At 32.6% G+C, this 14,993-nt stretch overlaps 1 protein-coding gene across 1 annotated transcript; it reads left to right on the top strand.

The window, feature by feature from the left end:
• The first annotated feature begins 10,263 nt into the window (after positions 1-10,263).
• Positions 10,264-14,977, top strand: lamtor3 (late endosomal/lysosomal adaptor, MAPK and MTOR activator 3). The gene is made up of 7 exons (XM_056471208.1): positions 10,264-10,364; positions 10,872-10,917; positions 10,997-11,031; positions 11,135-11,193; positions 12,736-12,869; positions 12,954-13,017; positions 14,665-14,977. Exons 2-7 carry the CDS (start codon positions 10,903-10,905, stop codon positions 14,736-14,738), a joined length of 381 nt encoding a protein of 126 aa, XP_056327183.1. The 5' UTR covers positions 10,264-10,364; positions 10,872-10,902; the 3' UTR covers positions 14,739-14,977.
• Positions 14,978-14,993: the final 16 nt, after the last annotated feature.

Here is a 14,993-nt window from a genome sequence, read left to right as displayed (position 1 = left end):
GTTTCCTGGGTGTCTTGTATATGAGGCAGACATCTGTAACAAATGTAAGGTGTGATAAAGCTAAATACAAACAATATTACATTTACAAATAACTTATGTGAGCTTCTCAGAACCAGGGGCCTGTACCATGAGGCCGGTTTAGCTGGCCAAGTCTGGGTTTTAGGTACCGTGAAGGTAGCTCAGCTGCTCCGTAATGCCATGGGAACAAAGCGTGATTAAAGTCAAGCTGCCTTCTTGTTACCCAAAACCCATGCAGGGTTTCTGCAGGTTTCATCAAGTCAAATTAAAGTCTTTAAAGACCATTTTAAGACCGTCATGAATGAAACTCTTGATTTATACAGAGCTAAACAATAAGGATTTTTTAATGGCCCATGTTATACAGCAATACAGCAAAAAAAGTTACTAATTTAGTTATTCCTTAGCCACATATTTGAATGTGTCAAAACAAGAAAACTCTAGTAAAAGTTATACTTTGATTACAACATAAAGTTACTTCTTCAATTAAAGTTACTTAAAGTTACTAGTCCAATAAATGGAATATTATGTAAGGGGAAATATTGCTCTGTTTTAATCATGAGGAATTGTGTAAATGTTTTTTAGTTTTCTTTTACTGATTAGAGAATTAAATTTGGACAATTTGCTATAAAAATGTCTAATAACTTATCTCTGTGCAATATAAAAATAACATGAATGAATGAATGAATATATATATATATATATATATATATATATATATATATATATATATATATATATATATATATATATATATATATATATATAAATATATATAGTTGAAGTCAGAAGTATTAGCCCCTTGTTTATTTTTTCCCCCAATTTCTGTTTAACAGAGAGCTGATTTTTTCAACACATTTCTAAACATAATAGTTTTAATAACTTGTTTCTAATAACTGATTTATTTTCTTTGCCATGATGACAGCACATATTTGACTACATATTTTTCAAGACACTTTTATACAGCTTAAAGTGACATTTAAAGGCTTAACTAGGTTAATTAGGTTAACTAGGCAGGTTAGGTTAATTAGGCAAGTTATTGTATAAAGATGGTTTGTTCTGTAGACAAATATAGCTTAAAGTGACTAATAATTTTGACCTTAAAAATGTTCTTAAAAAATTAAAAATTGCTTTTATTCTAGCCAAAATAAAACAAATAAGACTTTCTCCAGAAGAAAAAAATATTATCAGACATACTGTGAAATTTTCTTTGCTCTGTTAAACATCATTTGGGAAATATTTAAAAATGAAAAAAAAAAAAAAAATCAAAATGGGGCGGATAATTCTGACTTCAACTGTATAAATAAATGATTGCTGGTAATTGGATGGATGTTGTACTGATTGGGTAGCTTTACTTGGACAGAGGAACATTATGATCTGTTTAAAATGTTAAGACATACAACACAATATTTCAGTAAATGTAAGACTTTTTATGGCCTAAAATTTTGCTTTTGAAATTAAAAACATTTTAAGACCTTTTAAGACACCCTGCCATGACTGGGGCAAACTGAACTAACACTTAACTGGCTAGCCAGCTAATATAGCTTCATGAACAGACCCTATAACTAACATTTATTATATTATTAGTAAAGATAAGCAAGAGATTGATTTATTAACACAATAAAACATTTGGTTTAATGGTTCAAAAATCAGTTATTTTGTTCATAAAATGTTTACTCTTTCAGACAGGGGAGAGAATGCAGAGAGATGCTGGACATCAGAAAGAGAACCGCCCGTGTCGACCTCGCCGGTCCAGCAGAAGACATTGACAGCTTGTGCTCTCTGTTGGACAGTTCACGAGTATCGCTTCACTGATGGTTGATGTTGTCTTTTGCTGTTGAACAGTGTTTCTCCTCGCCTCTCAAGTATTTTAATATTTGGTCAAGGATTTTGAGGAAATTAGTAGCTCTACACGTTTCCCCCCGCTGTCGAAACAGGCAACGTATTTAGTAGTACATTACCTTGCAAGCCATGCTGTTGTTTACATCCGGGTATGGCAACCAACCATTCTCCTGTGGATTGATTGACAGGCAATCTGACCAATCATAACGCCGAAATCCTGTGCCCCTGTGACTGTTCGCTATTTAGTCAGACAAGCAAAAAACCGCAAAAAACTCAAACCAACATAACAAAAAAAAATCCAAAGTAGCAGAAGTTTTGAAAATTAGAGTAACATCGGTGATTGAGAAAATGGTGAAAATGTGCTCCTATGGGGATTGCAACACAGACGAGTGAGAAAGAGCGATCAATATACAATTTTATCCTATCCCCAAACCTTGCCGAAACCTGCAGAAGTGTATGAAGTGGATACGTTTATGTGGAGGGCCTTACCATCAACTATGGACAAGCTGAGGATTCATTCCAGAGCTAAACACATCTATGTGTGTTCAAAGGTAAACATACACAATGTCAGTTTTACCTGACATTTCTGCTCTGTATAAATGTAACTGACTGACACCAGCCGCCCCCGATCGGAGTAAGGTGAAGCTGCAGGCCCGGAGACTCAACTGCGCGCTCAGACCTGCGCGCACAGACCTGCACTTCCAGACCTACTGTTTTCTCAGACAGTGCCACCTGCTGTTGGGTTGGGTGAAGCGGCAAGTAGGGAGACCCAACTGCACGCTCAGACCAGCACTTTCTAGCAAGTTTTTATTTATTTATTTATTTTATATTTTTTTTTTATTAATATAATACGTTCAAGTACAAACCATTACGGCATATACAACAATCCAATACTTATAGTGTTAGTGTTGATATAAAAGTACATTACCAGGAACATAACAAAAAAATAAATAAATAAAAAAAATAAAAAATAAAAAATAAAAAACATAAATGAATACAATTAAATAAAAAGTAGGGGGCGTGAGAGTCTTAATCAAGTAATAGAAACGAGTTCAAGGCATGTGAAAGTTTTCGGGCATTTTTGTTCCTCATGAAGTGTAAAGACCTTACGAGCATCTTCAGATCATTTCTCCATCCATTGAAATTGGGTTTCACCTTTACAAATTTACATCTATGAATGAAGTGTTTAGCTAGAATAATTAGATTATTTACCAAAAAATCTAGATCTTTGTCTTTCAAAAATATACCAACTTTGATTGAGACCACAGTTAAGGAGTGTATTTGTATCTGTTTGGAATGCAGCCAGTTTTGAAATTTCATCCAAAAATGTTTTATAACTTCACAGTGAAAAAACATACGTTCTACACTTTCAATATCTTTCTCACAAAAACTGCATGAATTGTTTCCCCAGTTAAATTTTTCAAATAAAAAATTATTAGATGGGTATATGTCATTTAAAATTTTAAATACTACTTCTTTAGCCTTAGGAAGAACCGGATACGATAAGTAACGTTTCCTTATTCTTCTTGCTTCTTCTTCATTGAAATCTTGTAGAACATATTTTCTCCTTAATTGACATGGAAAATATTGTTTTGACAATACATTTCTAACAAACTTATTTGTAAACTGTTTGCTATTAACATTAACACCGTCAATACAGAGTGATCTCATTTCTGGTATAGTATCTGAATACAATATAAATTGTTGAACCATTGTTTGTAGGGATATTGGAACTTTCTAGCAAGTAGCAACATCAGAAACGCCAGTAAGGTTATTGATTATTAAAGCGATTCCTGAAAAATACCAGGTTTTATGGCATAAATCAATGTGGTGTGAAATATTACACTAACAAACAATTATTTCAGCATTTGATTTGATCAAAATTAGTGTCAAAAGAGCATTATTGTATGATATTTACAGCTTGCTCTTATTTTATGTATTATTGTACCATTCTGGGACAATTTTCTAGCAATGTTTTCTGGCAAAATAACAAACGTTAAAGTAAAAGTGTTAAGATAAAATGTTTAATATATAACGCAATTATTATTTGTAACATATTTTAGTGCTATGTAGGTCTACTGTACATAATACTGTATTATCTATCTGAAAGTGCTACTAAAGACAATAACAGTAACACAATAACAGTTTATCAGTTATTAATACGTTCTGTAATGATTACAAATACGTTTTTTTGGAAATATTATTGTTATTCTGCATAGAATTTACAATATGAGCTCTCTTAGGTTAAATTAAAAATAATTTGCTTGTGGTGTTTATTATTTTCCAGATGGATATTACAATTTAAACAGGGGCTTTCTGCCAACACTAACAGAGTGCACCAAAGACTGCAGATATTTCCAGAAATGAAAAATCTCCCTAACAAGAATGTAAAGCATTTATTTTATTTGATGTTATTTCCTACGTAAAAAAAATATTATTTTTCACCATTTTTTTCTGCATTGTTAACAGCTTGACTTGTAGGACCTCATGATAAAGTACACAAAAATAAAGTTTGTTGTTAGGAAATTACCCAGAGTACTATAGTTTATTGTATGTGACGAAATGTATTGTATATGAAGATAAAATTCATGCCCTCAACTCAATACGAAACAGGGATAAATCCTTAATGATTATAAAAAAACAACAACAAATGTCTGAAAATATTGAAGTAACTGAACAATATCTATTTACAAATACAGATAATACAAATACAACAGAATTAATGCATTAAATCAAAATCTAGTGTGTTTAATATTTCATATAATTATGTATTCAATCATAGCGTAATATTTTATAGTAGAAAAAATAGTTTAAATTACAATTTAGAAGCAGCTGAATTCAGGTTAGTCGATCTTTTAAACAGCAGGTGGCACTGGAAGGTCTGGAAGTGCAGGTCTAGCCGTCTAAGCGAGCAGGTCTGAGCGTGCGGTTGGGTCTCCGGGCCTGCAGCTTCATACTGTTGGCCCGATCGTCTGCCATATGAACCAAGTGACGAAACACCTGCGAGACGTAGACGAAAACAAAACGATGCTGGAGACGTCAGGTATTTCTCCATAAACAAACAAACAAACAAAAAACTGATAGTAACAATGCACTAGTTTTACTGAATAAATGAGACATGATAAATTACAAATTACATTAGTTGCAATAATCTGCTAAGCATGTTTTTAACTGCATTTATAGATTTGGATGTGATCAACAAGGCGTTTCAGTCGATATTACAGTTGAGATGTAGTCATCAGTAGAGGAGACTGTGCAACGTTTGCAGTCTGCCACCTCACATGATGTTCCTTATTTGGGGTCAACAAGTCACGGTTTTAGCTGCGCTTCTGCATCACTCTCATTCACCTTAAAACTAGGGAACGGTTTGGGTGCCATGCAGAAACAAATCTTAAGATACCCTTGGCGCTAAAGGTAGCTTTTTAAATATTCTTTTAAGACATATGAAGACATTTTTTAAAATGGCTTTGCATGCCAAGTGCTCATATTTATGTTCTTCGGGACTGTCTCCTTATTTTTAGAAATTCAGTTTAACAAATGTATGAAAGAGAGCCCATTATTATCAATATGCTTAATATGCATAGAGTAGGGTTGCACACCATATCATTTCATCATCAGTATCACAATGTACGCATCAACAGGGTCACATCACAGGATGTGCAAACTTGAGTCGGGATTATAGTAAACCAGGAGCCACATTTCAGAACACATGAGATTTGTGGTGTCACTGCAGAGTTTAAACATATTGGAGTAAAAGTGTTTCATTTGATTGTGTTTTTTAAGGCCTGTGACTGTGCGAGCATTTCAAGAGGGTTTAATGCATTTGTGTGCAAGAAATTATACAATTTTTAATAGAATTTTTAAAAATGATTTACACAATGAAGACTGTGCAACATTATTTTACATTTGATTATACAATTTCTGTACCTTAATACTGTTAAGACTCCTCAGAAAACCACAAAGCCCTGTTCATTTACATTTTTTTCTTTGCTCTATTGTATGAATGAATTACTTCCAAACAGACCTGTTCAAGTCATCAGCAAATTGTATTTAAACGTATGTATTGCAGAAAAACAAAATATCACATTGTCAGGTTATTTCAGTATGGTGAAGCCCTAAAAAGTCTGAGATTGTGATGTCACCAACACAATGTATGTTAGGGATTTAGGTCACAGAGCTGGGGTAGACTACTGTGTTGGATTGTGATAGATGTTTTACTTTACATGGCAAATATAATTTGCAATTGGTCATTGTACTGTTATTTATCACAATCACACACAGCTGACTTGGACACTAACTATCAAATGCAGTGTAGATGGAGTTGTCATAAAGTTGATGGAGTTCTGTTTGTTATAACTATTTTAGTAAATCGAGTTATTTATTGTTTTATTTTAGGCAAACCACCTTGTAAAATAGTAAAGTGTGATCCACCATTGAATCTCGGCCACACAGAAATCAAAACTGAATGTGGGAATGTTAAACTGCAGTTTAACCCATGTAAAAAGGGTAAAAAAGCTACCATTGGTAATGACGCTCCGCCTGCACCGCTACTTGTAGCTGGCCAGGATGAAGCTGAAACAGCCGATGAAGATCAGATGAAAGACAAAGGGCCAAATGATGACAATGACAAACAGCAGGAATGCCATCTTTGCAGCTCTATGCGTGCTGAAATTGACCACTTGTTAAAGGAAAACCGAAGACTGAGGAAAGAGCTTGCTTTGGCATTACGCCACGAGGATCCATATCTTTTATTTCCAAAGAGTGGGAAGGTTGTGTCAGCGACAAGCATGTGACAGAGAATAGTGGCCTTCTTGATCAGCTTTTACCGGGTGACTTGGTGCTCGCAGATCATGGATCTGAAATCGGAGACAGTGGTGGAACATGTGTGCCGAAGTAAAAATCTGGAGGATGCAGACTTCTGGAGGCTAAAGATGCGGTGGAAAAACAACAGATAGCTCACCTTGGGGTGCATGTAGATAGAGTGACTAGATGTGTGCGCACAAAGTACATCATGCTGAATGGGATTGTTAATGTCAGCATGTCAGTCCCATGTGAAGGGGAGGACATGACATTCCTGGACAAGATTGTGACTCTATGCTGCACCTTGACTAATATGTGCCCCAGCTTTATGAAAGCATAAACTAGGAAATTACCAGTCATTCAAATAAATTTCTCGCAAGGAATGTCATCCAACAAGTTTGTGTATAAACATTTGTTCATTCATACTGAATGTATATATAAATAGAAATACATGTATGTATATATTGTATGTTTAAATAATAAAAAGTGTATGTATATATGTGTATATGTATCATTTTCTGTGTTTCCAAAAATAAATATCTTTCCTGTCTTTTCTATGTAACAGATTATAGATACCTAGAACCATTTACAGTGAGTTAAGTTAAAGTTAAATCATCATCTGCTGTAGATAAGTGGTAAAAAAGGTAGCACATTTAACCAAAACATAAACGCAGATGAAAAAGAAGACATGTTAGGTGCTGAAGATAAACCCACTCCACTCATCTACAAATATAAAAACCCCAAATACTTTAGTTATCATGAACAGCATTTTATATAACCACCACTAGATAGCGCTGTTTGCGTGCACTGCTTGGGTAAAGTCTAGAGATGTCTAAACTAGGCCCATGGTGAGCTTTGATTTGGCCCACCATCTTATCTGAAAAGAGAATGATGGGGAGCATTGGGTAGAATCCCTTTAACAGAGATCATCATTTTCAGTTTAAAGTAACCTCTTTGTCTGTTTTATAGTTTTATAGCAAACTGAATTTAAGCGTTTCAATTAAATGTTGTAAATGAATCAGATTTTTAATAATGTAAATACTGTCTCTCTGCGGATAGAGGACAATGCACATAATATCGTGAGCAAATCAATGCAAAAGCTTGACTTGTGTTGCTATTTGGCATTGAACTCCATTGTTTAATAAATGCGATTTCTTTTGTTTTTACTGTAATAAATTCATTATATATTATCTTTTAAGTAGACTACATTTGTTAATATAAAGCAATGTTTTAATTTATATTAGGAAAATAAATTAGGAAATTACACATGGCAACTTTAATAAAACAGTTTGATTTATTTACCTCATATTTCGCTGCAGCACTTAATTAAGTTTGGTTTTTGGCCCTTCATAAGAAAAGGTTTGGGCACTCCTGGTCTTGAAGGTAAAGTTCAGATTGGATACATCACTATAGCATCATTTTTGTGACACTGTATAACAATAATTCATATTTTTACTGTACTGTGATGGTTGGGTTTAGGGTTGGGATAGGGGTAGACTTTAAAAAATACAACTAATGGGAAATTTATAAATAATGTAAATCATTCTCGTTAACTCCTGGCCACAAACGTATCTGATCTAGCAACAACCAGTCTAAAAGGTGTACAGTTAGAATATGTTAGTAAACCTTATGTTATTTTCAATATATTATTGGAGGAAAGATTGGGTATTACCTAATAAATATCCAGGCCTGTAGCCAGCCGATTGAAAGGGGTGGTACTTTTCTTCTGAAAAAGTGGACTTTTTTGCAGTTATTCGCATCATTTTCTATTCAATTATGAATTTTAGTTACATTTTAAGAACTAATCTTTGCTGGATAAGCTTGTCAGATGGTGATCACACTTTCTTGATGCACCAAAAATATTTCCAATTTATATAAAATTTAAATATTGTTATGAGATTAGCATGAAAACAAAATAAATATGAAAAAATACTAAGCCTAATTTTAAAAGCAAATGTATTATCATTCATCAAAATAAATAAATAAATAAATAAATAAATAAAATAAAATAGGCATCTGGTAAAACTGGTTTTAAAATAAAAACTGTATCCTATATGCAAATAACAAACTGGCCAGCTCATTCAACTTTTCAACTTGAATAATTAAAAATTTTATTTGTCTTAAAGCCATTTTCTATTGATCGTTTTCACTATTGATGATGGCTAAGCAGTCAAAAATGGAATAAATGATCTCATATAAGGGTCATTTTCTGGACTTTGTCAGTGAGGGGGTCTTTCCCCCCCTAGCTACGGGCCTGAATTACAAATAAAATCTGTGTAATCTCATTTAAGATACCACACAAATTTTACCCTGTTATACATTTCTTAATTAGATTTATTGAAGACATGGATGTAAATTGTTCATTCTGTTCATCATACCCAAAACCAGTACCTCATATTTTCTGGCATTGTCAGTATTCAAAAAGTTAATGGTGGAGATATCTAAAGATATCTAAATTTATAAATGATTAAGTGCTGTAAAATTGTCTTATTGTATGAATATTTCATTTTTGGTATTTTTGAACTATGATAAGAAGTTGGAAAATTAAGCTTATGTTATCAATCTTTTGATTTACTTACCAAGTACTTACCATATTCCTGAAATTTTAGCAGTCAGAAACCCCTTTTCTGTGGAGGACGAAACCTGCAAAAACAATAAATAAATGAGAAAATAAATCCATAAATTCCTGCATAAATAAAAGAATAAATAATTAAATAAATAAATATGCAAATAAATAAATGTATATAAAAATCCACAAATTCCTGCATAAATAAATATATAAATAATTAATAGTGCAGGCAGGTAAATAATTAAATAAGTAATTAAATAAATTACACAAGAGAAATAAGAAAATGCTAAACTAAAAGTTTGTTTTAATAAACGTTTGAAATGCAGGAAGAATGAACTTTTTCAGTTTAGCATTTTCTTATTTTGTGTAATTTATTTAATTATTTGCCTACCCGCACTATTAACTATTTAAATATTTATTTATGCAGGAATTTGTGGATGTTTATGTACATCTATTTATTTATTTGCATATTTATTTATTGTTTTATTAATGCAAGAATTTATGGATTTATTTACTCATTTTTAAATAAATTTGTGTATTTATTTATTAATTTATTTATGTATTTTGTTTTTATAGGTTTCATCCTCCATACTTTTCTCAATAGTACTTAAAGAACTAGATATTTATACAAATACCATAAAGGAAAGTACAAACGAAAAAGCTGTTAAAACTGTATTTGTATGACACGTTTAAGTAACCAGGCCTAGCATTATTTGTAATATTTTTGTTCTTTATTTGCCTATTTTATTATGTTTTACCTATTGAGTTTTTGTAGGTTTCTATAACTCTATTATGCTTTTCATATTTGTTTTTGTACACCTTTAGCATTGTTCTGTATATGTCGTTCGTGCATTAAATAAAAAACAGCTGCGCGGATACGCATGCGCACATCAATATATCACAGCATACGATTTGTGACACTACAACAGCAATAACCGTTTTTGCGTTACTGTTTGGGTAGACGTTAAGTAAAATAAAATTGAATGGGTAAATTAATGATTAATACAATAATTCTCGTCAACTTTGTCGTGACATTTTAACGGATATGACGTACACGGAAAAGCTTGTGTGTTTTGTCATGTGATGCTCGCTTAGAAACGTCAGAGAAGAACTTATAAAGCATTGAGTTCAGTTGAAGGTAATTACGTTGCCTTTTGTGTATTATGATTTCAATAGATATTTTCTGGGTTTATAAAAGTTTCTAGATTAGAAATGTTAGCAGTTAGTAAGTATTCAAGTCAATTCATTCTTGTTTCTATAATTTAGCGCCTTTACAATGTAGATTGTGTCAAAGCAGCTTAACATAGAAGTCCTAGTAACTTACATTAAAACTGTGTCAGTCCAGTTTTCAGAGTAGAAATGTTGCCAAAGATGCTGTTAAGATTCTGTTTTAATGTCGTATAATCTCCTACGAAAATTAACCATGGTTTTACTACAGTCAACGTGTAGTAATTTTGTTTTTCCTACCTTATGATTACCATTTCTATACGTTTACTATTGTTTCTTGTTTATTGTTACTATTTATTCTTGTTTACCATGGATTAACTACAGTAGCCATGGTGTTTGGTTTTATTTGTAGTAAAACCATAGTTAGTTTTCATTATGGATTTTGTGAAACGTAATGTCCTTTACTTTTTCCCAACAGTGTGCATCAGGCGAAGTACATAATCAGTCCAATGAATATGGCAGATGTGAGTATATTTGTAAATTAATTTTCAGATAGAGAATTTCTCACGAGTATCATAATGTGTTTTGACTTAATTCTTGCAGAATCTCAGAAGCTATTTGTATAAACAACTACCAAGGTAAAGAGATTCTTCCTGGATTTTAGACACATTTTATTTATGTTTAGATCTACATTGTCAGATGTAATGAATGATGGTTTATTTTCTTTAAATCTGTCATCAGTGTTGAAGGACTTCATGCAATTGTGGTGACAGATAGAGATGGAGTCCCTGTAATCAAAGGTGAAAGCCAGATCTCAGATTTTTAGATTTTTGTGTATACTGTTGGTCAAATGTATGGAAACAGTAAAAAAGCAAAAAAAAAAAAAAAAATGCATTCCTTTGAATCAAAGCTGGATTGTCAGTATCATTACTGTCTTCAGTAGGGCTGCACGATATTGGAAAAATCTAGCATTGTGAATTTTTTAAAAATTTTGTGATATATATTGTGATATGAATACAATTTCACCAGATAACTTGAATATCCCTATTTGGAAAGAATTTATAATGCTAGATCGATTGGGATGATTCTGTAGTGGTAGTGCATCTCCATAAAATATAATAATCAATCTATAAGCCTTTTGGGGTCCCCTGACACATTTTCAATGTGGTCTGTACTATTTGCAGTGCATTTCTGTATTTGCATGTGTTGTGAGTATTTTCATGCATAGCAATCTATAAATACAATCAAGAAAACGATACAATTGAAAAAGTCAATCTAACAGTATTCAAGTACAGTAACCGAATGATAAAAAATAAAAATAGTTCAATAAAATTGATCATTGTTAAATTTACAAACGGTACAATTTATTATGCCTGAATGCATTTAAGGCCATTATACAATCACAGGCATCAAAAACACATGCAAACGATGAATTATAATCCAGTCAAAATTGCGCATACTTGTGATGTGACTATTGCGAATGAATGAGCACATTGCGATATTGATGCTGAAACATATTGTGCAGCCCTGGTCTTCAGTGTCACATGGTCCTTCAGAAATCATTATAATGTTATGATCAGTTATTATTGTTACTTAATATTAATAAGTCTTCTTCTTATTAATATTATTAATTCCCCCCAAATGTCACTTTTAGGTTTGTTTGATGAAAGAATAGCTCAAGCATCTACTTGAAATTAAATCTACTTTTTATGTTCAATATATACAAAGTTGAAGTCAGAATTATTAAACCCCCTTTGAATTTTTCTTTTTTATATTTCTCAAATGATGTTTAACAGAGCAAGGAAATTTAAACGGTATGTCTGATAATATTTTTTCTTCTGGAGAAAGTCTTATTTGTTTCATTTTGGCTAGAATAAAAGCAGTTTTTCATTTTTAAAAAAACATTTTAAGGTCAAAATTATTAGCCCATTTAAGCTATATATTTTTTCGATAGTCTACAGAACAAACCATCATTATACAATAACTTGCCTAATTACCCTAACCTGCTTAGTTAACCTAATGAACCTAGTTAAGCATTTAAATGTCACTTTAAGCTGTATAGAAGTGTCTTGAAAAATATCTAGTCAAATATTTACTGTCATCATGGCAAAGATAAAATAAATCAATTATTAGAAATGAGTTATTAAAACTATTATCTTTAGAAATGTGTTGAAGAAATCTTCTCTCTGTCAAACAGAATTTGGGGAAAAAAATAAACAGGGGCTAAAAATTCAGGGGGGCTAATAATTCTGACTTCAACTGTATAAATAAAATAATAATGTGTGTAGTAATTGCAGTACCTGTGTAGTAAAGCTCAGAAATGTTGCTTGTGCCCACTGTAGTTGCTAATGACAATGCTCCTGAATATGCGCTGCGGCCTGCGTTCTTGTCTACCTTTGCTTTGGCAACTGACCAAGGCAGCAAGCTGGGCTTGTCCAAAAATAAGAGCATCATTTGTTACTACAACACATATCAGGTACTTTCTTTGACACAAAACGCATTTGATCTGCTAGTTACTCAGAATTTCTTATCTTAATGTATGCTGTTTTTTCATTGGCAGATTGTACAGTTCAACCGATTACCCTTAGTGATAAGTTTTATCGCAAGTAGTAATGCTAACACAGGTGAGTCTTTCTCTCTCTGTCACAATGAGACATTTGTACTTTAGAGATAAAGATTAAAGAACAACATATAATTTTGTAAATGTCATTATCACTGCTTAGCCCTATTCGATGTTACCCGCTAGTGTGGTGAAAATTAAAGGGGGGTTTTGACCCTCCTAATTAATGCTTGAACTTCCTAAAGGATATCAAAACTAGATGTGTGTGGGGTCTGGGAAGTATTTTTTGACTTATCTGTATCTGGAATTCTACTACTACTAATAATAAAAAGTTAATATTATTAATAACTTATTTTTATAAGTTAATAACTTTTAATCAGAAAAAACAAATCTAGCCCACAGTAAATCTTTAAAAGACACTTTTTCTTGTAAATTCAATCTATATTCTGTCTACATTTAGCCTAATGGCGAAGTCAAATTAAACTAGACACCTATACCCTGCACACCTATACCCTGCACATGGAAGTTACACAGTAAACAGTATGAGCAATCTTTCCTTATCATACATTTTTTGGAGCTGGAATAAAGTTATCCTGGTTCAGCAAAATTCCTGTTTTATACCAAAAACGTGCTGTCTTTGAAATAGCCCATCACAGGTTTACTGTATGCAAGAGTCCATTTATTACTCATTGAAAACACAGAAAGTAAGTTTGATTAATAAATGAGATGTCATTGAAATATATAAATTTGGTTCAAATGCATGTATGTGTAGGCTCTTATAAAAACAGAAAAAAAGCAGAACCCCGATAATCAATACATAATTTACACACTGGTGTAGACAATTCAAACCAATTAATTCCAATTAATTGATTTGATCTCCACTGTTTGATGTATGTCCTCTGTACATTACAATAACCAGGGTTCTTTCGGGTGCTGGAAGTCCTTGGAAATGCTTGAATTTTAATCTAGTGTTTTGGATTTGGGATAAATGTGTTCTGTATGAAAGTGTAATTATGTTGCTTTCATAATAATTTGTTCATAAATAGGTAACATTAATTAACTCTTTAAATAAAACATAGAAATATTTTTTGCTTTAGCATTTAATTAAATCTCTGGAGTCTATGCCTGTAATCAGTTAGTCGCTTTTTACATTTAAGAAGTGAATAAATTACATGTAACGGTGCCGTGAAGTGCTTTGAAATGTGCACTTTTAGTCAATGTTTGATGTAATCTCAACCGAAAAATGAAGAGAAGGTGGGACATAGAGTAGCTCCTCCCCTTTAAAAAAACAGCCAATAGCGTTTTATTACATTTTTTTTGTTAGCTCTGCAAGTGGGAGTGGTAGTGATCAAGCGCATCAAATGAGAAGCATCTTGAATGGGGCGGGGCATGTCAGAACTAGAGAGCATTTAATTGGTCAAGATTTGATGACAAACTGAAATAGGAGGTGGCATGGAAAAAATCGTTCTCCATGTAGGTGGAAGTGACAAATTGCAAGCTTTGGATGTGTATATCAGATTTATATCTAAACGTAAATTGTATCACTGTTTTGGAGCACACTAGCTTACAGATATTCTTAAAGCTAACAGACTAAAACTAACTTCTAATAAACTTTAATTTCACCAGACCTTTAAAAGACTAAATGACAGAAATTCAGGGCTTGGAACCATGAATATCAGTTGAGGTTTTCCTCTTGGTTTTCCTTCTGTAGGATTGATCTTCAGTTTGGAGAAGGAGCTGGTTCCTCTGATTGAAGAACTAAGGCAGGTGGTGGAAGTGGCTTAGCGGTTGTTCATCTCAGACACCTGAATGATAACAGAGCCAATATCACGGTCCAATCTGAGGTCCTGGTGCTCGAGTTCATGCAAACACATCTGTACATATGTATTGTTGGCTGGCTGTTGTGTTGGATGCTCTTGATGCTGTATGTATTTTATGAATGTAACCTGCTCCTTTTTGTCTCATCATAATTAATAAATGTGTCTGAAGTGTTGGTTTACAAAAAAATAAAGTGTATTTATTGACATTGTACACTTTTTT

The sequence above is a fragment of the Danio aesculapii genome, chromosome 13 (genome assembly GCF_903798145.1).
Source record: "Danio aesculapii chromosome 13, fDanAes4.1, whole genome shotgun sequence".
NCBI classification, from domain to species: domain Eukaryota; kingdom Metazoa; phylum Chordata; class Actinopteri; order Cypriniformes; family Danionidae; genus Danio; species Danio aesculapii.
The sequence above is the reverse complement of the archived record's forward strand: the minus strand, read 5'-3'. Positions and strand labels throughout refer to the sequence as shown.